We start from the raw sequence: 25,447 nt of genomic DNA, 5'->3' as shown, positions 1-25,447 counted from the left end.
TAAGTGTCTTGAAGCTTCCCTCTTGAAGGAATTCAAGTCATAGGAAGGTGGAAATACAGAAGCAGGCAGGGAGTTCCAGAGTGTATGTGTGTGGGGAGGAGCGGGCCTCGAAAGGAGAGAGAGAGAGCAATAGATGAAGAAGGCTAAGATATGGAAGGCCAGAGGAAGGTAATGATGTGAGGTGGATGGTAATGATTAAACAATGAAATAAAATGGCATTGATGTGAGATGGAAGGTACAATGCACGGCTATTGTCTACAGTACAAGATGAGGGAAGTTAAGGTATGGAAGGACGAATTGAGGGAATTTTAATGCGAGTGTGGGGGATTTGTGGTTCTAGAGGACTTTGGTGGTAGTGAAGGGGATGTGGTAGGGATAATTGAAGGCTGTGGTTGTGGCTTTTTATGTAAGAGGAGCACTGGCTCAGGACAACAAAATGCATGAAACAAAACCCCGCTGAAGGTGTCACTCCCTAAAAGAATATAGTCAGAAAAAAGATTATTAAAAATTTGAGATGGAAATTGGTAAAGGCGGACGTGAAGAGGAATCGAGGCGAGAGGTAAGGTAAGGAGAGACTGAAGGAAAATGTTGAGGAAGATGAAAACATGCAGTTTTGAAGGACACGCTTAGGTTGGAGGTGGGTTAGTTTTTGAGTGTTTATATTGAGTAGCACGTTTAGCGGATAATAACAGTGGCGTGAGAACCTGCTGAACACTCGCTAATTACCTGAACCACCGTAAAAAATGGACCATCAAAAATATTAATAGAGTATGAAGACAAATTATCAAAATCATTTACGAGAATAAAATGAAAAATAAATAAATAAAGGCGGTTGAAAATGCTGAACCTGAATCTATTTATCCTTATGTGATAACGATACTGACTTTCAGAAACCCCTTCTTTGTACTACTGCTTAGTGATGGTGACTCGGAATAATGAACAGTGAACTCAAAGAGGAGCCTTACGGGGGAAGCTGACTTTTGGAGACCCTTTTTTTGCACTACCGAGTCATAATACTAGGCAATTGTGACTCAGGGAATAACGAACAACGTACTCGAGCAGGAGCCTCACGGGAGCAAAGAAGTTAATAATGATCTTCACATGAGGGGGCCTGACACGAAGCTCAAGGACGGCAAGCATTGTGTGTGTGTGTGTGTGTGTGTGTGTGTGTGTCTGCATTCCTTCGCTCTTATTTGCCAGCTCCCGAAATTCTCACGGCACATATGTCTTATTACGTTACTAAATAAAGAACTTGCATGCAGGTTGTTACGAGGCGAAAAGAAAGGACGGAAAAAAATTGAGTTTTAAAAAGACTACTAGAAAAGGAAAGAGAAGAAAAGGCAACAACATCACGGTAAAAAGAGAAAAAAAAAAAGAAAAAAAGGAAAGAAAATAAGCCAAGAGAAAATGATAAAGACAAGCGTGGATACTAGCAAAGACGAACACTCCACACATAAGGAAAAGAAAGCACACCATAAATTACTACAGACGAACTCCGATGCACATAAAAAAGAACCAACAACTTTTCTTCCCCACAAAAATAAAGTAACTCAAACCATAATATTACAGCAATGAAGATGACGGACGCTGGAAACAATGAGTGAGAAAAGGAAGACGATAAACATGCACAGAGCCAGCGATGATGGAGATAGACTCGTACAAGGCGCCAACCCGTGACTCTAAGGAAACGACGAAACGAAAAGAGATGATGAAGGGACGGGCAGAGATGGCAGACTTACTTGATCTTGCTCCTGTTGGGATCCCTGGAGCCTATGAGCACGTTGTATCCAGCGCTGACCAGGCGGCGTGAGATGGCGCGCCCGTAGTCCCCTGAACCGAGCACCGCCACCACCTAACAGAAAATGAGAATTCTTAGAGGTGACTGGCGGAAAGCGCATGGAGTTTTTGGAGAGCTTTTTGGTGAAGCTATGAAAACAAGCACTATTTGGGTGACTGGCAGAAAGGGTGTAGACTTTTTGGAGTGTTTTGTTGAAGCTCTGGTGGGATTTCAGGGATTTCTGGCTGTAGAGGACTTGGGAGTTGGTGGAAGAGATGTGGTGAGGGTAATGGAAGGTTGTGGTTGTGTTACGCAAGTGGAAATGTTTATCATGATAGTTCTTTGAGATAAGTTTGCATTTCGGAATGGGTTCTGGTGGAGCTGTAGTGGGATTTCTGGCTGTAAAAGACTTAGCTGGCAGTGGAAGGTGATGTGGTGAGGGTAACTGAAGGCTGTAGTTGTGTGTTAAGTTCTTGGAGGTAAGTATGTTGCAAGGAGGAAAACACGTCAGGATAGATTCCGTGTGTAAGTGTGTGGGTGTGTCGGTTGGTGGATGGGTGTGTGTTGTACAAAATGTCTGCCTGTCTGTCAGGTTTCATGTGAGAATTTCAAGAAAATATTCATTGTTCAAAGATGTAACGGTAGGCTCTCTCTCTCTCTCTCTCTCTCTCTCTCTCTCTCTCTCTCTCTCTCTCTCTCTCTCTCTCTCTCTCTCTCTCTCTCTCTTTGTGTGTGTGTGTGTGTGTCACTTGCCTTGTCGGGGTTGTGGGCGGCCTTACTCTTGCCATGGGCGCCCACTCCGTTAGTTCCCGCGCTGCCCATATCCACCAGGCCCACCTCATCCGTGCCAAACGACAAGTTATCCATTCTGAAACTGGACGAAGGGAAAATAAGTTGTTAGTTGTGTTATGGTCGGAGCTTATTGTTCCGCTCATCCCCACCAGTCATCGCCACGCTCCAGTCACCGCCACCAGTCACTGTGATTACTGTTAGGCGCTCAATCACTCACACCGCCTCACCTCAGTCAAGCAGCCAATCATTATCATCATCATTGTTATCATCATCGCTGTCATCATCACCATCATTATAAGTCAGTAACGACACCATTCTTTCTTTCTTTCTTTCTTTCCTTCCTTCCTTCCTTCCTTCCTTCCTTCCTCTCTTCCTTCTATTTATTCTCCTTTCTTTTTTCCTTCTTTACTCCCTTCCTTCCTTCCTGCCTTTTAACTTCCTTTCTTTTCCTCTTTCCTTCCTTCTTTCCCCCTCTCTCTCCCTCTCACCCACCCACCCTCCCTCCCACCCTCCCTGCCTCCCTCGGTCTCACTCTCTCACGAAATCAGAGACCTCAAATTGCTGGAATCGAAAAAAAATAAGTCTGATGGGAGGAAGAAAGAAAGACTGAATGTTTAAGTATGCAAGGCTTGTTATTGAGACCACGAGGGGACGAAATAAGAGATGAGTGGACCAACTGAGGACGAGAAGGTGGACAGGGGAAGTGGGCGTGTGCAGCTCACAGGTAGAGTACGGAAGGTGGAGCTGAGAGAAGACATTTGGAGGTCATGGGGAAGGCGGGAAGGCTACGTATTAAGTGGGATGTTAGGTAACGGACGATCAAGAAGAGTAAGACGGTAGAGGAAGATGAGGAGTGACTGCTGAGTTGTGTAAGACAGTAAGGACAGGAGGGAAGGTGAGAGAAGACTAGTCATGGAGAGCAACGAAAAGGAACAACTGAGGTAAGGAGAAGAGTTGGATAAGAGGCGAGTTCTGTGTTGTATAAGGGGGTAAGGAGAGGTGAGGAAGGGAGGATATAGGAGGGAAGGTGGAAAATACTAGGCAACGAAGAGAGGTAAGAGGAGGATAAAGGAGGAGAGTAGGATAAGGAGCGAGTCCTATCTTGTATAAGGGAGAGGACATGAAAGGAAGGGAGGACACGGGAAAGAAGGCTTGGAAAAAAAAAGTAGACAGAGTAGGGAGGATATAGGAGAGAAGGTGGAAAATACTAGGCAATGAAGAGGGATAAGAGGAGGATAAAGAAGGAGAGCAGGATAAGAAGCGAGTCCTATCTTGTATAAGGGAGGAGGGCGTGAAAGGAAGGGAGGACACGGGAAACAAGGCGTGGCAAAAAAAAAAAAAAGTAGACAAAAAGAGTAGCGATAAAAAGTAAGAGAGGAAGGATTAAGGCGGAAACTGGGAAGAATAGGTAAAAAAAGGTTATATAAAGAAGCAAGAAAAAAATAAGGACGGGAGCGTGAAAACACAAGATCAGAAACACCAGCTAAATAAAAAAAAAACAAAAAAACAGAAGGTGAACAAATGGGAACAAAAAACGAAGGACAAGCGGCATCAGACCTAGCTGGTGTTTCTGATCTTGTGTTTTCACGCTCCCGTCCTTATTTTTTTCTTGCTTCTTTATATAACCTTTTTTTTTACCTATTCTTCCCAGTTTCCGCCTTAATCCTTCCCCTCTTACTTTTTATCGTTACTCTTTTTGTCTACTTTTTTTTTTTTTTGCCACGCCTTGTTTCCCGTGTCCTCCCTTCCTTTCACGCCCTCCTCCCTTATATAAGATAGGACTCGCTTCTTATCCTGCTCTCCTGTCCCTTACGAAATTATTAGGGAGGCAGGATAGTGAAGACAAAGGCTGCTCATCCTCCACCCACCGTTGCCTCCTGCCGTGAGTGGAAGGAGTGGAAGAAACATCATGCAGTATGGAGAGGCGTTGCATAACAGAATGAGAGAGAGAAAGAGAGAGATAGAGAGAGAGAACTGAGGGAGGGAGACTGAAAGAGAGAAGAAAAATAAGCATGCAATGTGAAAGAATGATGGAAGAGACAATGAAAAGGAATGGAGGGAAGGAAAGGAAAGAAGGAAGGAAACGTGTAGCATTGAAAGATATTGCATAAAAGTAACAGAGGGGAATAAGGAACGGAGAATGAAGAAAAAGACGAAGGAAGAAGAAAAGAAATACGATACGGAAAGGTGATGCATAAGAAAAAAAAAAGGAGCAAGGGAAGCAGAATAAAAGAAAAAAAGAAGAAGAAAAAGAAGAAAAGAAGAAAAAAAACATACAGTATGGAACGAGGATAACAGAGAGGAGTAAAGAACGGAGAACGAGAGAAGAGAAAAGAAAAAAAAAGAAGAAAAACATACAGATGATGGATAAAAGAGAGTAAGAAAGAGATGAATAAGGGGAACATAAAACAAAGGAAAGAAGAAGGAAAGAAGATAAGTGTTAGACGTTGAGAGAGTTAGACATTAAGCCAGACGAGTTAGATGAGATGAATTAGACGCTGAGTGGGACGCTGTATGTTGTGTAAGAGTATAAAGGCGAAGTACTGGAGGGAATAATTGTGGGGAGTGAAGAGGATGGTGGAGGGGGGGAGTAAGAAAGAATGGGGAGAAGGAAGGACTCTCGTAACATACCTTCCCTCCACCTCATGGCCTTGAAATCCTTCCCTCTCCCCATCCCCCCATCACCCCCCACTCTCCCTATTCCCTTCCCCCCCACACGAAGCTTCTCTCCGAATCTTTCTCGCAGTATCTCCGGGTCTTCTTTTCAATACCAGTTTGTGTGTGTGTGTGTGTGTGTGTGTGTGTGTGTGTGTGCTTTCTCTCCTGATTCTGTATTTATCTGTGTTTTTTTTCTTTTATTATTTGCATTCTTGATTATTTTTGTTTATTGTTCTCTCTCTCTCTCTCTCTCTCTCTCTCTCTCTCTCTCTCTCTCTCTCTCTCTCTCTCTCTCTCTCTCTCTCTCTCTCTTTTAACCTTCCTATTTTTTTTTCTCTTTTTATATTGATTGAGTTTTTTCTCCCTCTCCACTGGCGCTTCCCGTTTCTCTTCTCCTCCTCCTCCTCCTCTTCCTCCTCTTCCTCCTTTTCCTCCTTCTCCTCCTTCTCCTCCTCCTTCCCCCCTCCTCCTCCCTCCTCTCCTCCTCCTCCTCCTCCTCCTCCTTCTTTCAGTGTCCTTGTAAACCCTCCTTGTGGTCTTCCTTACTTCGCACATTCGATCAGTTCTTCATTCTTTAACATTCCTTTCCCTTGCTTACACACACACACACACACACACACACACACACACACACACACACACACACACACACACACACACACACACACACGTTCCTTAGCTCGGTATTGTACGTACGTGGTCAAAAATAAGACTAATTGCTAACTGGCTACTACTACTACAACTACTACTACTACTACTACTACTACTACTACTACTACTACTACTACTACTACTAGTACTACTACTACTACTACTACAAACTCATCTACAACAGGGGCTGATACATGTAGGCCCACTGGATCCTTGTAGCTTTCCTTGTGTTCTTTTCTTCCTGTTTATAATTCGCAGCTGAGGAGTCACGGGGCAGGTAACAGGGGGCAGTTCCGTGTCCCGTGTCACTACCACCACTAGTGAGTCTCAAGTGAATGCTTGGGAGACTTGATGCATGAAAGAGAACTTGGGAACTTGCTCATCCTGTTACTCTGCCTGATTTCTTTTGTCCTTGTACACACAGAAACACACACACACACACACACACACACACACACACACACACACACACACACACACACACAATCACAACGAAGAGAGAGACAACAGACAAAAGTCAACAGCCAACTAAGGATAAAGACAAAAAAGAATATACAAACACCAGACAAGCAGACAGACAAACGGACAGACAGATAGAGGAGTAAGTCACCATGACCACACGTTGCAGTAAAAGACGAGGACCGGTACTAGCTTTTGGATGCTGAGGAGGAGACCACTTCCCTGTGTGGTAGTGGAGGTGTTCCTGTTTGCTGATATTCCTTGACCATCTTGGCTTAACTTTGCAACACAGCCTGATACGTGTAACGTTAATAATAATAATCGCGGTTACCTCATACACCGGCACCCTTTCCCCACTACATACACACACGTTGAGTCTCTACGATGATTCCTTGTGTGTCTATAATCAGAAAATCTCTGCGTGATGTTCCTTCGATGAAAAATGTAGATGTTCAATTATTTTCGAATCATGAATAAGCGTTTTTCCTTAGTCTGCAGTCACGAAGGCCCAGAAGGCGAGAAACTTACGCCATATACGTAAAATAAGATTACAGTGACAAGCGTTTTTATTACACACATACGTAGACAAACTTGTACAGTATTATGGCGTAGATATTCGTGTTTGGGGTAGTTTTCAATTCTAAAGTCTCCAAGACCAGGAAGAGAAGATGAAGAGAAGAAGAAGGAGAAGAAGAAGAATGAAAAGGAAGGAGAACACGAAGAAATAAGCAGAAGGAAAAAGAAATTGAAATGAAATAAATCACAATCGGAAATGCTCTGTTACACAAACAAATTGAATCATGCAAGATCACTGTGTGGAAATTTAGGTTTATTTTACTTCTCAATCACACATTCAGAAAAAAAAGACTTCCTATCATATACAAATAAGATTATACAAAATCACCACGCGGAGAATATTGAGTAACACATGACATCTCTGGAGCAGGAAGCGCTACTTGTCATGAGAAAGTTGGAAGCACTACGGGTCCACGTCAAGACCGGCTGCCTGAGTATACGATTACCAAAACATGCATTTACGTGTATGCGCTGGCAATTTGTGGCCAGCTGTCGGGAACCGGGAGACGGTCATGATCATATACAAACCAGAGAGAGAGAGAGAGAGAGAGAGAGAGAGAGAGAGAGAGAGAGATAGGGGAGCAGTGAGGCATGAGTAATGAGTGAGAGTTAAGAGATGCGCCGCCTAAAAGTTACTAGAGTGAAGATCCTCGCAGGGAAAGTGAATGAATTTAATTAGTGAAATGTTTGAGGAGACTCTATCGTTGTCACTGTCATGTCATCACCATCCTCCGTGTCTAATGTCCTCTTAATAATCCCATTCATGTCTTTGTTCTTTATGGTTCTTTATATTTCTATTTGATCCATCTCAGATCCCCCGTCAAGTATACATTTCCCAGACAACCCATGCATTCTGCCTCATTGTGGAGATAAAAGTGCATAGGAGAGAGTTTTTAGTTCTCTCACTCCACCATTTATAGTCCCATCTTACTTGGAAGGGATCGGAAAGGGGAAGGAGAAGGTCGTCTTTTGTAAACACTCAAGACCCGTTAAAGCGTATTTCCATGGACGCGGAAAAAAAGAGATTGAATAAGAGTTTTAATCTTTTCCTGGATACAGAGATATTTAAGTTAATAGAGTACGAAAAAAAAAAATCTCGAAACAGTCGTAAGTGAAAAAGGAAAAAAAAAAAAGGTCTACCAGAGAATAGCAGTATTAATGTGAAGGATATGCATGGTAAACACAGCCGAGCAAGCAAATGATGTCCACCACGGTAACGGCACGCAGCAGTAACTTGTGACTTTTTGTGAACTGTAACGTGGGAGGAGAGGAGTCAGCCACGCATAACACCGCAGCACAAATACTAGTTGCCGTATACACGTCACGCCAGATGGACAGGCAAGCTAAGTGACGGGAAGCCTCCGCCGCGTGAGAACAAGCTGACCACACGATTCCCTTGATTTTATTGTGTTTAAACTTAAAATGAGAGAGATGCTTTCACTTTTCCATTTTGCCTTTCACCGTTCGCGTCTCATGTGACCTCTTCTTCCTTCCTTTTCTCTCTCTCTCTCTCTCTCTCTCTCTCTCTCTCTCTCTCTCTCTCTCTCTCTCTCTCTCTCTCTCTCTCTCTCTCTCCTCAGTGATTTCACTCTTCTTTATCCTTCATCACTTGCCTTCCCCTTTCATCACTTGGCTTTTCATCTTCTGTCTTAATGTTACCTCCAGCTTTTAGTCTCTTATTTTTCTCTCCTTTTATCTCTTCTTGAACATTACGTCTCTAATTAATCTTTCTTTCTCTCTCTCTCTCTTTGATCCTCTCTGATATTTCATTTATTTTATTCGTACATTTATTCCCTCACATTTCCCTCTGTTTGTAGGTAACCATTCCTTCTTTCCCCTTACCGTCAATCCCCCCCCCTCTCTCTCTCTCTCTCTCTCTCTCTCTCTGTCCCTCTCTCTCTTCGCCCCAGCTGTGAAATCCAAACAGGGTCCCCGCCACACGTGTTTATTCTAGCCGCCAGTGATCTCATCTCAGACCGGGTGGCGGGTGGCAGGTGACACTTCCAGGGGAATTATATACTGTCGTGTTTGTCGTCGCCGAGAAGTGCAAGCGAGGAGGGGAAGGAAAGGTTAGCAAGGACGGAAAAGCCAGAGGGAGAGGAGGATGAGGTGGGATGAAAGAAAAGCGAGAGGAAGAGGGAGAAAAAGGGAGGAAAGGAGCGAATGAAGGCTAAGAAGGACGGAAAAAGCGAGAGGAAGGGAAGGAAAGGTTAAGAAAGACGGAAAGTCGAGAGGAGAAAGGGAAAATAAGGTAGAGAATGGGGAAAAAAGAGAGGAAAAGAGAGAATGAAGGATGGAATGAAGGCAAAGTGAGCAAAGAAAGAAGGAAAGAGAGGAGAGAAGAGAAGGAAGGGAGAGAATAAGGAAAAGAGAGAAGGAAAAATAAAGAAAAAGGAGAGAATGAAGGATGGGATGAAGGAAAATGGAGGGGGAAGAAGAGAATAAGTGACGAAATGAAGGAAAAAGGTGAGGAAGGGGGTGAATGAAGGGCAGGATGAAGAAAAAGAGAGGAGGGAAGGAAAGAAGGAAAGAAGGGAGAAGAGTTATATCCGTGAGGGTGAGGTGAGGTAACGTTGTGTCAAATAGTGTGTGTGCCTGTGTCCAGTAAACATTGGCTCAGTAACACCCTTTGTGTGTATGAGTGTATGCATGTATACGGGTAACATCAGTGCCCTCGAAATAGTTTAGCTCATCAATCTCTGCTTCACGTTTGTCATCACACACGCCGCTCGCTCAGTGCAGAGCAGAGAAAGTGACCTCTGCTGGCACACGTGACTCCTGCCTAGTTTACTGCGTCGCTTCGTGTGGCGCTCAATTCTTTATTTTTTCATATACAGCAAAAAGGAGCTAACTATTATGTTCCCCGAAAGGTCGCAAAGTGATCTTGGGTAGAGTTGATATATAAGAACACACTCTCGTTAAATGATATATACACAGTGACAAAGCCAGATCACGTTAATAACAAAACAAGACAAATTTTTCAAAACACAGTCGTTATTACATTCATATCATCATGCATGAAAATAAAATAATAAATATAAATAAATATGATGAAATAGAAATAAAAAAACACATTATAACATTCATCTGATCAAGTAAAAAAAAAAGAAATCAAGAAAGAAAATAAACAAACAGAATAAATGAATAAATTAATAAACAAAAATGAGATAAAAATACCAAGCAATGATGAGTCCTAGAGATGGAGATCACTATTGTTTTTGTAAGCGAGTTGTGGGGGGGGGACGGGAGGAGGCAGGAGGCATCATGCAGGGAGGTAGGGATGCTGCCTCTGGCTTCACGCAACACCACCACCACCACCACCAGCAGTCCACAGCCCACCGTCAAGGAAGATAAAGACTTTCTTTATCTCCCCCTTACTACGACGCACGGCCTTTCCCATCCCTCCTACCCCTGCCCCTGACAACGCCCTTGACCTTGTCCTTTATCACCCCCCTCACATACACACACACACACACACACACACAAATGCAAGCTCCTGGGATGTCCAATGTTATAATCATGAATGTTTCTTTGTGCATATTCCCCACAGTGATACATACAACTCCATCCTCTCCTCCTACTGTTGTCCTTATAGCCAGTAGTCGACGCCGAGTGGAGCGCAAAATAATAGGTAATGGTGTTACTATGAAGGCATGTATGACGTGTAGTGCGTCTCTCTGATGGTAGGCGTGTAAAAGAATTGGATCAGTTAGGAGGGAGGCTGTTTATATTCAGACACTATCACTGAGACTCTACAGACGATTGACAGGGAAGAAGGCAAGGCGAGCAGGAAGAATGCGTAGTGAGAGAAGAAACCTGAGCGGAGAAGTCAAGGAGATGGCAAGTGGAGGAAGAAGCGAAGGAAGGAGGGAGGAAAAACTGTGTGTGTGTGTGTGTGTGTGTGTGTGTGTGTGTGTGAATGACTCAAATTTCAAGTTTCTTAACAGAAATATGGAGAACAGATCCTTCATTGTACACAGTTGTCACCTTAACCACTAAATCCTAACTATCGACATACACAGGCACAATTTGCACATACATTAGTTACAACAGTCCGTTAAACCACTAATTTTCCTTGTACAACTAGCGAATCAAATAGAATAATAAGACTTCATAATGATTATTCAAAACCACCATCATTTTCTTCCACCATAAAAATAGCCACTAAGAGCCTCACCACCACAGACTCACCTAGATATTCTAAACACCTCATCCGAGAAACGTACTAATTTGTTTAGTGTGTAACATTGCCACTGCATTAATAAACCAAATTTGTGTCTGTTTGGTGCCATCTAGAAATGCTTTGGGATGTAATTACGCCTAAGCTGGGTTATTGTCCCATTACATAAATGTGTGTGTGTGTGTGTGTGGGGGGTGTGGATAGAGGTAACTGATTGAAACGAGTGAAGAAATGAACACTTGTGAGCCTCTGTTTAAAGCAAGAGAGTGTTCTTGTTACGCGAGCTCGGGAAAAATGGTCTTGATGACTGTGGTCTGACGTGGGCTAAGGAAACACGAGGTAGAGGCGTGTGGTTAGTGGCTAGACGCGAATGTACCGTGTGGCCAAGTGTCTACCGCGGTTCACACGAGCTGAATTAAGTGTGAATTAAATGCCCTTGACTGCACGCTGGAGTAAGAGTTGAGGGATAGGGTCAAGATTCTCCTTTCTTGGCGAGTCGAAGAGAGAGCGGAACGTATCGAAAAACAGGTTTGAATCATGTCTCGTTTCGTATACATGGATGGAACGGAAGGATGTTTTCTCTCTAGTCTCCCCCCCCCCCTCCTCTCTCTCTCTCTTTCTCTCTTAGTATGTATTCGTGCCCCTGCCTGCCTGCTTTCGCTCATATGAATGCATACGTGGCACATACACACAGCCTTCATGAATAATTGCATCCGCCATACACACACACACACACAAGACAGAAAGGAATTAGATGCATTCAGTCCTATTTCCACCTCTAGGTGCACACACACACACACACACACCCACACACACACACACACGGCAGGTCGGCCAACGCCCCGCCCTTTGTTTGTGTGTGTATGTGTGTCTGTGTGTGTGTGTGTGTGTGTGTTGTAAACATCCTGCGCTTCCTTTCCTCCACAGTGAATGACGGGCGATTTATTGCTTCCTTTACTCTCGACGCGTGATTCTACAAATGAGTTTTAAAAATACTGAAGCAGAAAAAGAAGAAAAAGTAGAGGAAGGAAAAAAAAAATCAGTCACTCGAATTTCATCCTATTGTTCTTCGTGACTTTTCCTTTTTTTTTTTCTTTTCTTTTTCTCACCTCTTTTCACTTCATGAGTCGTCAACTTTTATGGCATCGCACTGCCTCTCGCGGAACCACAATGGGAGGGTAAATTTGCCGTTGATCCTTGTCTTCTGAGTGAGTGTCGAGATACTGTGTGTACTCTCCCTGCAATCCTCGCTTCATGCCGGGCGCACACCCAGTACACACTAAGTTCATTCTTTCACTGCGATATCCAACAATTCACAACGCTATCAGTAATGCAGGAAATCTTTATAAGCATCTACAAGAAAGAAGAGGGATTAGAAAGAATAAACTTCGCAATTTCTCTATTTTCAGGCAGTATAATGTCTAAGTGGCTGTGGAACGCGTAAAAATGTCTTAGAGTGGCTAGTGATTAATGAAAGATGTGTCAGATAGCAATGAAATGGTTAATAGTTTTCTGTTCATCTTATTTTTTTTACAGGGGTGGAGGTCTTAAAACTAGTGTCGCAGTGGTTAGCTTCTTTGTGAATCATTCAAAAGAGTAGTATACGTATCTTTAGTGGCAGGCGTCTCAGTCCACAACAAGACAATGATACCTTTCCTAACTATTCCAACTCTTTAACTCCATGTCTAACTCGTACAATAGAGAATCTCTGGCATCAAGATCTTCAAGTGGCATCCATCTCAGCGCCTTTCATAACCACGCCAACTCCTCCCTAAGACTAACTAGCGACGGTGAAAACAGTGGCGGTCTGTTTCATCGCTACTCAGACTATTCAGCCACGTTTCGAGTTTCAGTCCCACGAACGTTCATCTCACGGGGCACTTCTGAGCGGCGCAGCGTGAAGGACCTGGTCACCACCGTTTCTCTGTGCTGGTCCAAAGTTAGTGTTATTGTAGTGTAATTCATTAATGCTGCCATACTCGTGATGATAAGTTTGTATGAGAAGGGACATGACGTGAGTAGAAGTTACAACGTTGATCCTTTCAGTGAGTCATCTATGTTTAACTAAAGGACACCATTGTTTTGCTCTAACTTTCCTCCTTACTTCTCTTCACTTTCATGCGTTGTTTTCATCCACGGGGAAGCGGCCGCGCATCTGATATATGCCTACGCTCTGATGACGCCACAAACTTTCACCCACCGCCTGCCTTGTTGCCGTCAAGCGTGGCAGACAGGGTGTGGCTCTGTTGTGGTGCAGTAATAGTATCAGCAGTGGTGCTCGTAATTATTCTGCTCACGGTAAGCAACAAATATCCCGTTATGTAAATAAACGTAAGTCCTTTGTCATTCTGTCCTTGGTAAGTTCTTTAATCCCTCCAGTTCCTAGCACCTTTCTTTACCTCCTCCCAGTAATTCTATCTCACAAACTTTCATTCCCAGCACTTTAATTCATTACTTTCACCTTTACCTTCCATCTTTAGCTTCCTCTTCCTTCCTGTCACTTCCATTACCCTTACTACCCTCCCTTCAAACTCGTTCAGCATCTCCCAATCTAACCCCTACCTTACTCTTCTTATCCCTCCCCTCTATCTCTCCCTTCCCGTAACTTTCACTTTACCTTCCACCCTTCTAATTCCTTCCCGTTCTCTCACACCTCCTCCTTTCCTTTCCCTTCACCTTCAGACGCCCGACCTCCCCCAGCTATTACGTTCCTGACCTTGAACTTGCGCTGCGGGTCTCGCTGGTTTTGTTCCTCCGCCCCGCAAAAAGGCGCCGCTACATGACTCCCGCCTTTGTAAGCTTGCATGTGTTTTGCCATAGAGAGTGTGGGTAGTCTCGCTGTCACTCTCACGCCATCACGTTTTATGCCTCTAGAATATCCTAGTTGACTGTGAGTGTTTTTTCAAGTGATGGTTTAGGAGTTTGTAAATGAAGAGAGTAAACTTGAGCAAGAATGTGGTATGTTTTTAGACTTCTGTTTTTAAGAGGTTGGATAAATTGTAGACGGTTTAAATGAGAAGAATAAACGTAGTAAGAATGTAAGTTTCAGGTTTTTGTTTTTATAGGTTGGATAAATTCTAGATGATGATGATGATGGCTTGCATGTCATAAGAGTTCAGTGGCCGCCTTGTGTAGTGCAACTGGCCTTTTGCTGTCTCCTTATTCAGTTGTGTTCTTATTATAATGGGTACAGGGCCAGTGTTGTGTCTTTGAAGGAACACAAAGGAAGAACGAATATCAGCTGATCATCTTTTAGATACTTGTATGTAGGAGTATATAAAGATACAAAAGTAATTGTTTGTTTGTGCATGTAGGTGAGTGTATCTGTTATTGTACTTTTGTTAAGGTGACTTTGTGGTATTCCTTTACATAATACTAATAGTTATCCCTGGGTACTATACAGTTAAGAAGACCAGGAAGAACGTAAAGGATGGTTGCTGGTTACCCCTTGCAATCCTTTATATAAACATTACTGAGCACCTCAATAACACTCACACACTTACCCCTTTCCTCCCTCACCTTCCTTACCTCCTCCTTCACCCCACTTAAAGACCCCCCTCTCTAATCCCCCATCCTTCACCCCCACACTGCCTCCCTTTTATCATTCCTTTAGCCTTCCTAACCACTACATGACCCTTCCCATCTGTCCTTCACCCCAACATACCTCCCTTCCTTCCTTCCTCACTCAACACCCTTCCCCTACCTTCCCATCTCCTTCCCTCCCCATCCGTCATTTGTTCACGGGTCCTTCTCACAATAAATGCATTTCCTGGATGTTGTGTTGGTTTTAAGTGCATGTTTTCTGGTTTCCTCTTCCTTCCAAGTCTTCTCTTTAACTCCTTTCCTCTTCTGTTTAAACTTCACGCTCTGTGGCGGAGTGAAAATTGTTTTGTTTAGACACGTTTTCGTTTTTGCATTTCTTCGTTTTCTTTCAGCTGATTCTGTGTCAGTGTTGGTGGGTGATTTCGACGCCTGGTAGGTAGTGACTGTTTCTTTTCGCGCTATGTGGTCGTGGTCGTGGTGGTGGTGATGGTGGTGATGGTGGCGGTGGTGTTAGTGTTTCTGCCTCTCTTATTTTCTATCTGCCTTCCGTAATATTGTTAACTTGTATAATTAGCTACTATGCGTGTAAGGACAATACCTGTTGTTAATGAGCTAATAAGCCTCTCTCTCTCTCTCTCTCTCTCTCTCTCTCTCTCTCTCTCTCTCTCTCTCTCTCTCTCTCTCTCTCTCTCTCTCTCTCTCTCTTACATAAACACCATCATCCTTGCCTTGACATGCTTGGTCTGTGAGGCTGCTGCTGCTACTGTTGCTCTTCACGCCTCAAAACTCCCCCTCGTCTTCTCTTAGCCTCGCCACGTTTCGCTGTAAATCACTCACTGCCTCATGTAAGTGCTGCGGTTTGACTTCCCCTCGTGAGTAACAAGCGAATGACTCACGTGACGGTTCTTCGTACGAGTGATGAGTAACAGACTAAAATTTGAATCACTGTGGTTTTTATTTTCATTTTTTTTGGCCTTGCTGTCCTATAATGCACTACGTGTCTCGGGAAATCTTAAATAAAGACTCAAATTTGTGCGTGTTTGTGTTTTTTTGGGGTTTGTGTGTGGGTGTTTAAATGCGACCTTGAGTGAGAGGGAAGGCCATCTGGTAAACAAACAAAGGGAACGTTATATTGGTGATGTAAGGTAGTTAATGTCTTTAATTGGTTATAGGAAGTTGATTAAACTGTACTGGTGTGACACAGAAACCAAAAAGGGAAGTTTTGTTTGCGTGCAGAGTAAACAGGAAGAGGAGGAATAAATGTGAAGGATGTTAATATATGTAAAGGAGATAGATAGATAGATAGACAGATAGATAGATAGATAGATAGATAGATAGATAGATAGAGAGAGAGAGAGAGAGAGAGAGAGAGAGAGAGAGAGAGAGAGAGAGAGAGAGAGAGAGAGAGAGAGAGAGAGAGAGAGAGAGAGAGAATGATAATAATGCAGGAGCTTACAAGTGGCCTTCTGTTCTCCATCCAAGAGTGAACACTAATAACAGCACGAACGGACACAACTGAACACTCCCTCCTCCTCCTCCCCCCCCCCCCCAGCAGCGTCCCCAGTGAACCATGCAAACGCGTTAATCAGTGAAAACAAAATCGACAAACACGAATACTATGCAAGTTCATGAGCGCATTACAAGACATGTATGTGCACCTGCTTGTTCCTCCCTCACTGAGAGTCACGGAACTTGCAGGAGAGGGAATGGTGCACAGGGAAAGAGAGGGAAGGAAGAAAGGAAGGAATCTACTGGACTTGGCGAGTTGATTCTTGGGTAGAGGGAAGGAAGAATACGTAGGGAGAGATAAGAAGGAAGGAAGGAATGGAGGAAGGAGGGAATTTGCAGGATTTTGTGTTATGATGCTTGGGTAGAGGGAAGGATATGGAAAGAAGGAAAAGAGGATGAGGGAGGAGAGTTGATGAATGAGGGAGGGAGGGAGAAGGATGAATGGAAGGTAGAAAATAAACAGGAAGGAATGGAATTAATTAATGGGGGAAGGCAGGAAAGAAGGAGGAAAGAGTGGGATAAGTGGGTGAATGAATGAATGACTGAATGAAAGGAAACTTAATGAATGAGTGAATGAGGAAAGAAAGGAAGAGAGATAGGTAGTACGGAAATAAGAAACTACGCAGAAAAAAAAATACAAAGGCAGAAAACCAGGAAGCGATTAAGAGAAGACAAAGACACACAAACATAAAACAAGGAAGAAAACAGAAAAAAAAATAGAAAATACGAGGAAAGATGAGTAATACGTCCGGGTCGTGATAAAAGAAGAAAAAAAAAAAAGAAAATCATAAAGCATATGACAAAATGAAGATGGAATCTCAAGGAGTCCTATTGTAAGAACAGGCGTGGGAGAACCTGTGAGGAGTCCGCGAGGAATGAGATAAGGTTTGTTAGGCGCAACATGACGGGAAAGCGAGGGAACGGACACACCAGGCGAGGCAGAAGAGAGGAACTGTGAGAAGGCGAGGAAAGGTGGAGAAGTCAAGAGAAACAGCGATAATGAAGGGAGAGAGGCGAAGGAAAGGTGTAGTATTTTTAAAGAAGCAGGGAGGATGAAGCGAGAGAAAGAGAGGAGGGAGAAAAAGGTGTTGGGGTGTAGAGAAGCAGAGAAAATGAAGGGAGAGTAAAGCAGCGAGGGAAAGGTGTGCGAGGTAATCAGTTTTGAGCAGAGAACGCTGAGATTCTGTACTTGCGCATGAGAACAAAAAAAAAAAAAAAAAAAAAACTGGGAAAGCGGCGAGGTGCTGAGGTCATCTGGCTGGCTGGCTGGCTGGCTGGCTGGCTGATTAGTCACTTCAGATTACTAGCTTTCTCTTCCTTATCATTTGTCCTCCTTCTTGTCCCTGTCTCCTTTTCCTCTTTGTCCTCCTTCTCCTTGTCCTTATGTTTCATTAATATCATTATTATTCGAATCTTACGTCTCATCCTATAAATGAGCCAAGATGAGAAAAAAAAAAAAAAAAAACAGACCTTTTCAGTATGCCACTCCCAGAGAAGTTAATCATTATCATCACCCTTTACGACTTCACGGCAGAACAAAAACTTTCAAAGGTAGATTAACCCAGATACCACCTCACACAGGCTTAAGGCGTTTTGATATAGTAATACATTAGGTCTGATTCCTCTGGTTGAGCTCCGGTGTTCACTAGTATAAACAAGGATCTTCTTTGCCCCAAGGTAATGTCCCCCTCCCCTTTCCCTTCGATGGAGACCCCGGCCACCTTGACTCCTTGACCCATCTGCTCTCTCCGCGATCCTATCCCACCATCTTCACCTTGCCTCCCTCTTCTTGTTCCTTCCTCTCCTCCTTTAACCTCGTGTATCCTTCTCCTTCAACTCTTCCCTTACTTTTCCTCCGCATTCTTTTTTACTCTCTAATTCCTCACTCCTTGTTTCACTTTCCTGTCTGTTTCCCTGAGGTAATTTCAGCATTCACTTGAGCTTGGTAAAAGATCGGGAGGAGAGAAGAGTAATAGAACCGGATGGGGAGTCAGGATGTAATGAAGAAGTGTAGAAAGCCAATGGGCGAGTTCCTGTGTCTCTCTTTTTCGTTTAGGTAACTTTAACATTGATTTCAGTTGTTCCTTTATCTTTCTAGTGGTAACGAAGAAATTATCTAGAAGAGGGAAGAGCAATAGGGCCAGACTGGATACTGAAGAAGTGTAGAAGGCCGCTGGTCAAGACAATACATGATACAATTTAGTGCTCTTTAATATGAGATGCTGCAAGCGGTGAGGGAAAATGTTATCAGCCGTGGTACTGTGACCGGCTATTCTTTTGTGTCTGTGGGGTGTCTCCGTGTCATCGTGCGGTGCTTGTGAAGAAAAGGGAAAAAATTATTCATTGTGTATTTTTTTCATGCCGTAAGATCTGAGCGTGCACCGTTATGCCCTTGGTAAACTGGAGGTTGTGGCGGTGCTGGTGGTGACACATTCTGCTTTGTTATCTCTCCAGTGCCCCGTTGGATGGAGGATATGCTGGGGAGTCATACCGCCGCCTTGAACTGAACTGATCTAGAAACCTTACTCCTTTGTCTCGTTATAATGATGTGGATGCTCTTCCGTTATTCTCCTCTGGATAAGATTTTTAGTATTAGTTATGCTCGCTCAGTAGGGTTTTGTCATGAAGGAACTGTAATATGATTGTGAGCAGAACAGACGAGTAAAAAAAAGACTTGCGTAGCTGTCTATTTATCATGTCTTGTATGCTCGTTAGGTTAGGTTATGTAATAGGGTTCTTAGTATTATACTCGCTCAGTAGGGTTTGTCATGAAGGAAGTGTAATATGATCGTGAGCAGAACAGACGAGTAAAAAAAACTTGCATAGTTGTCTGTTTATCATGTCTTGTACGCTCGTCTTCTTTTTTCTTTTTTTTTCGTTTCGCCTCATCGTTCTGATTTCCCTGCATTTCCTTCATATTATAGAACCGTAACGTGACCTTCAACACATCTGCTCTAGGAATACAAACAGCCTTTACGGTGCTGTCCATATATCATTACTTCGATGCCTGTCTTCTTCTTTCTCGTCTTTCTGGTCTCCCTATATTTTACTGCCATGCTACGGAAAAATGGCACGACCTTGGACAGAACCGCTCCAGGAATAAAAACAATCTTTACGGTGCTGTCCATTTATCATGACTTCGATGTTCGTCTTCGTATTTTTTACTTCGTTCCGGCTTTTCATCTTGCTTTTGCTGCATCGCGTTGCCGAGTCAGACTCCGTTGCAGTTCCAGGAATACAAATAATCGCACTGCTTGGCATGACTTAGGTGATCGTCTTCGTTCCGACGCGTCTTTCTTGTCATTCTGGTCTCGCTGCACCGCTTTGCTGTTCACGAGTCCAGGGCGCGTCACGCCATACACTCCTTATCGCCGCCACATCAATCGCAGAAAAATGAGAAAGGCAGGCTGGTTTTGCAGGAAGTGGCGAGGCTCTACCTTGACTCGGGACGCGTGAACTTCCTGGAGGGACCTATCGGGGCGGACAAACACCCACGACCTTCACTCACGCACTCACGACCCACGCTGACGACCTTGGAGTGCTGTACCTTTGCCACATTGCCACGGTACGGAGGGAGACACGAACACAATGAGTCTCTGGCGTTTAAATCCCTAGAATCACTGATGATGGGGTGTGTGTGACTATTGTTTAAAGAAGGGTATTGTCACATTTGATATATATATCGTGCATCTCGGGGTTTCCTGTGACTGACATCAAATGAAAAGACCATCACGGTATAGTTAGGACGGTATTCTGAAACACTTGTGCGCTGCATCCCGACTATTTTTAAAAGACTCTAGTTAAAGTTACACGAGTTTTTATTTACTTATTTATTTATTTATTATTATTATTATTATTTATTTTTTTTTACGATTCTAGTGACAAATGAACATTTCTACATTGCAATCTGGGGAAGCACGCTTGATAACCTGGCTACTCATCACTGTGCCTTTTGAAAATAGTCACGGTGAAAGAAAAGTGTTTCTTAGTGGGCATCTGGTTGTCATTTCACTGTCACGCCGCCATGCACACCGCCATCTGTTACCGCCAGTAGTCGCCCCGAGCCAGGCAGCGCGGCCCCTCAGCTCCCTCAGACCCACACATGGAGACAGTAAACCGGTAATCTCTCCATGACCAGACACCTTTTCCAGCATGACTTTTAAGACCAACTCACGAGACCAAGTTACCTATTCCGGAACTTTATAATTTTTTTTATTCCATTCTTATTCTCTCGTTGTGCCACAAGCTGCTCACTTACATTGAACACGACTTTTAGGTCCAAGATACGAAAACAAATCACTTTTCTGAATCCACTTCCCTTTCTCTTCTTAAGTTCTTATCCTCTCGAACAAGACGCAAACTAGATCCTCGTCGGGCAGCAAACCAGGAACTCCCGCAGACTGAACACGGATTCGTAATTACTTTCTTTTTTTTCCAGTCCATTTAATTTCCCACTCTTATGCTCTCGAACAAGACAAAAATTACGTAGTCATCGGTCAGCAAACCAGGAACTCACTCGCGATGTTTACCTCGTGGCGCTTTGACTGGTATTACGTAAGCAGGTAGCAGGATGCCCACGACAGTGTAGATCCACTGAATATATCCATCGGTCACTACTATAATATCTTGAAAAGGAGACAACAAATACCACATACAGTGCTATGCTAGAACACCTCATATAAATAATAACGTCAGCATCTTCTGCAGGAGCACCTCTCTTCTGCGACAAGGATGCACGTCACGTTATGTACCAGTGAGAGTAACGGGAGGGGCACAGACACGACCCAAGGAATCCCAGACAGGCGAGGGCAGGTGTGGCAGGGCAGGCAGAGAATTAGAGAGGTGTTTCCGCCCGGGCGAAGAGAGAAAGAGAGAGGAGAGAGCGAGTTGCGGGTGGGTCACTCACGTCAGACAGGAGATGTGGCAGACGCTCCTTCCCCCGCCACTGTCTCTGCCTCACTAAACCCTCTCCGGAGACTGGAGTTCCAATCCTTCGACCTCTGAGGTTGAGCACTGACTCGTCGAGTTGCCACACGCCACCTCAGCTTTCCTACGTTCCGTCATTATTCCGAGAAGCTTGTTTCCTGTGATTCATTTCTGCTCAAAGTCGTGAGATTGAGTCATGAAATACTTTTGATCTCCTCATTAATTTACTTTGCTTCTATTGCATGCCAGAGTGTCTCCAGTGCTTTGTTTGTGTTTATGTAAGCTTAAAAACTGGACAGAAACGATGCCAGTGAGTGACTTTTCTTGATTCCCGTCTTGGCGAGCACGCGTGAATGCGTGGGGGACAGGTGTGCCTTGGGTGTGGGGGAGGGGCGCGGGTTGGGGAGGGGCGAGACAGGTGAGGCGGCGTGGAAGTTGTGTAACCCAAGTCTACTGTTCTCCTGTCGCTTACGGAACGTTATTTGTATCTCTTTTACTATATTATGTCTTTCTTTAGTTCTATTCTGCTCTCCGTGTTTTTTTTTCTTGGTATTTCCCGGTCGTAATTTTCCGTGTCTTCATTTCTCTTCCTGCATTTTCCCTTCACTAGTGATTGTTTTGTTTCCGCTTAAAGTTTTCCTATAATATTTTTCCTACTTTCCCTCACCTCTTATTACTTCACATTATTTTCCCCTCCCCTCTCTCTCTCTCTCTCTCTCTCTCTCTCTCTCTCTCTCTCTCTCTCTCTCTCTCTCTCTCTCTCTCTCTGTGCTCTAGCTTCTGATCTCCTTATTCTCCCCTCGCCACGTTTTCCCCTCTCTCACTCTCTCTCCACATCCCTTTTATGTCTTGATCTACCTCATTTAGTATTCTTTCTTTAACCTCACACGTATCATTCGTCCTCTCATTCTCTTGACGACGCCCTTTCATAACTCGTTGCCTATTAGTTAGTCGAGACATTCTCCTCTCCCTGTGTCCTCTATGACCTCTCTCGCTGTGTTGTTCCTCTCTCCCACTTTCTCTTACTTCATCAAACAGGACATGAGACTGAGAGAGAAACATGCATAAAAACTTCAGCACATCTATCTACGCATCGTTGCATAGGTGTTTTGTATTCTTTTACCACCCAGCTTACCGGGATATGCTAAAACTGCCTCGGTAATGCAGCCAAGGGAGATGAACCGTGGAGTCTTAACGGGCGGTGCTTAGGTAAAACTGTGGTTCGCGCGACACATGCAGCGGTAAAGGGAGGAAAAATATAAAAGGTAATGCGGTAATGCAAACTTAGAATTGTTGGCGGGAAACTGGAGCGTGTGGAAGCGAGACAATTGCTGCTAAGTTCAGGGGCAGGCAGGTAGTCAGTCAGTCAGTGCTTGTATGTAGCCAACACTTGCGTAACTTATGCGAGGAATGTGTCTGTGTGTGTGTGTGAGTTTGTGTTGTGGAGCTGTAATGCTTATGTACCATACGATCCTTGGAGAATCAGTGGTAATGGAGGGACGAACTAAGAGAGAGAGAGAGAGAGAGAGAGAGAGAGAGAGAGAGAGAGCGCTAGCGGATACCGAACATATGTAAATAAGCATTAACTGAGACCGCGCAGGAAAAGCACTCGGGAAATACATAGACACTTCGAAGGTCTCAGTGAGGGAGTGACGACACACACACACACACACACACACACACACACACACACACACACACATACACACACACATTTTCATTCAGTACAAAGTGTTTTATTATATTATAAAGCCGAGGAAGATTCAATTTGTATCCCTTTCCTCAGAAAACGGGCGAGTAACTGACAGGGGAGACCTCTAAATTTAGTACGGCTTTATCGACCCTTCCTTCTTTTCTTCTATCTTTCCTTCCTTGTTTCCCTTAAATTTGTCGACCCTTCCTTCATTCCTTTCCTTCTTCCTTTTATCTTTCCTTCCTTGCTCCCTTTAAATTTATAGACATTTTCTTCCTTTCTTCCTTCTTCCCTTCTATCTTTCCTTCCTTGCTTCCTTTAGATTTATCGACCCTTCCATCCATTCTTCCTCCCATCCATCCATCCATCCTTACCCCGGTCACAGCCTTGCCACATATGAAGCCACCACACACCACACCTGACACATTCCCAGCCACACCCCTTACTCACTCTCAGCCACATCCCCTGACACTCGACCCGCATTAGCTGGAAGGTGGATGGTGGCATCGGGGAAGAATGGGGTGGGTGACGAAGCTTCTGGTGGAGAGAGTTGCGATGGTAAAATCATGTTGATGCTTAACAGTGGTGATGGTAATGGTAGTGATGGTGGTGGTGGTGGTGAGTAAGAGGGAAAATGTAAGTAAGTGGATTAGAAAAACGTGTCGAAACAGAGAGAGAGAGAGAGAGAGAGAGAGAGAGAGAGAGAGAGAGAGAGAGAGAGAGAGAGAGAGAGAGAGAAACTAACACTATACTTACACGCCATTACACCCCCACACTCTTCCCATACACTACACCCCCCACTCATCCAACCACACACGCACACACACACACACACACACACACACACACACACACACACACACACACACACACACACACACACACACACACACACAGAACTTCTGAATCATACAGCATTACCAGTACACTGCACCTCACCACACTACACTTCACCTGAAAACCGCAGAATACACGCTACACTTCACATCTTTGCTCACTTCCCTGTATTGCTTCTAACACAGGGACGGCAACACACGAGGTGCACCCGAGACATGACCCGAAGCCTCTCTTTCTCGCCTCCTTACGTAATGATATACAGTACACCTCATTACTCCTGCCTACACTCTCCTGGCTGTACACTACTTGACACTTCACTGCACGCCGCTGCACTCTACTGAGCTACACACACACACACACACACACACACACACACACACACACACACACACACACACACACACACACACACACACACACACACACACACAGACACACACAAAATTAGTTAGAGAGAGAGAGAGAGAGAGAGAGAGAGAGAGAGAGAGAGAGAGAGAGAGAGAGAGAGAGAGAGAGAGAGAGAGATCCATCCATCCATACATACATAAATACATACATGCAGATAGACAAACAGACCAATATAGACAAAGACCAACAAAACACAGAACGACGAACGAAAACTTGCAGCTTTGTTTTTATTCTCTTCTCCCTTTCAATTTTCCTCTTGGCAGTGCTTCCCTTGATAACACCTTTCCCTCCCTTCCTTTTCCCTTCCCTTCATGCCCTCGCCTTCCCTCTCTCTCTCCCTCTCCCCTCGGTAAACACGGTGATCAAGGGTAACGCTTTTTGTTTTCATTCCTCAATCCGCCGTGACTGCCTTCGCCTGTCGTAGGGAATAAAAAAAAACAAGGATGTGGTTAGGGGAGGAAGGAAGGCAGCTGAAGTGGAGGTATCCTGGTATGAGGTGCACGTGTTTACCTAGCGAGGAGTGAGGCCAGGTGTGCGTAATCCAGGTGTAGAGAAGATTGTGGGCTGCGTTAAGATGCATGTGAAGGAGGGGATGAGTGAGGAGTCTGGGGTTAACTGTACAGGTAAGTGTGGCAAGAACAGGTGTGTAATTAGAGTTGCAGAGGTGTGGTGGGAAAGGCAGGTGTGTGTGTTTATGTTTGTGTGTGTTGTGATGTGAAGCGGGAAGGAGTTGCTGTGGTGTGTTTGAGCTTATAATAACAATAGCAATAGTAACAAAAAGAAGAAGAAGAAGAAGAAGAAGAAGAACTACAACAATAACAACAACAACAACAACAACAACAACAACAACAACGTGAATAATTAGTTTCCAAGTTTACTCGATCTCTCTATCTCTCCTCTTCCTCCTCCTCTTCATCCTTCTCTTCCCTTCCCTTCAGATCCGCCCCCTTCTTCTCCTCCTCCACCTCTTCCTCCCCTTCCTTATCCTCTTCCTCCTCCTCATAGTACTACCAGGGAGAAACAGCTGCCACTAAACTCTCAACCTTTGGTCTCACGTGACACTAAGTTATAACAACCTAGAGGGATGTCACAGGTAACACTACACCTGCTGAGACCTCCTGCCCCTTTACCTCAAGCCTCTCTCCTTTAAACACCTCCATAATGTACTGTATACTTGTATCAGTTCGTCTTGCTTTCGCGTTCATTTCTTGCTGCCCTCCATGCCAATTTATGTAATGTTTTTTTTGTTTTCCTTCTTTCTCTCTGATGTGAGTTCCACGTGATCTCCTCTGATGTACTGTGAATTCGTATTAGTTCGTCTTGCTTTCCTGTTCTTTTCTTCTCTCCGGCGCAATGTCCGTGTGAGAAACGCATTGCCGAGGCGGTGAAGTGTGCGAGGGGGCAAAGTCATTGTACTGCTTTGTTTGCTCATTGCCTC

General features: G+C 44.2%; 1 protein-coding gene across 1 annotated transcript in view; it reads right to left on the bottom strand.

Moving 5' to 3' along the window:
• Nucleotides 1-21,158, bottom strand: part of LOC135103119 (metalloreductase STEAP4-like) — a 39,100-nt gene extending 17,942 nt beyond the window's left edge. Inside the window, exons 1-3 of the mRNA XM_064009160.1 lie at nucleotides 21,052-21,158; nucleotides 2,531-2,651; nucleotides 1,740-1,852 (exon numbers count right to left, since the gene is read on the bottom strand). Of these exons, the coding sequence (XP_063865230.1) occupies nucleotides 1,740-1,852; nucleotides 2,531-2,644 (227 nt within the window). The 5' untranslated portion in view covers nucleotides 2,645-2,651; nucleotides 21,052-21,158. The remainder of the gene's footprint in view (nucleotides 1-1,739; nucleotides 1,853-2,530; nucleotides 2,652-21,051) is intronic.
• Between the last annotated feature and the right edge of the window lie 4,289 nt (nucleotides 21,159-25,447).

This window comes from Scylla paramamosain, chromosome 8 (genome assembly GCF_035594125.1).
Source record: "Scylla paramamosain isolate STU-SP2022 chromosome 8, ASM3559412v1, whole genome shotgun sequence".
Taxonomy (NCBI): Eukaryota; Metazoa; Arthropoda; class Malacostraca; order Decapoda; family Portunidae; genus Scylla; species Scylla paramamosain.
This window is presented reverse-complemented; position numbering and strand designations above follow the sequence as displayed.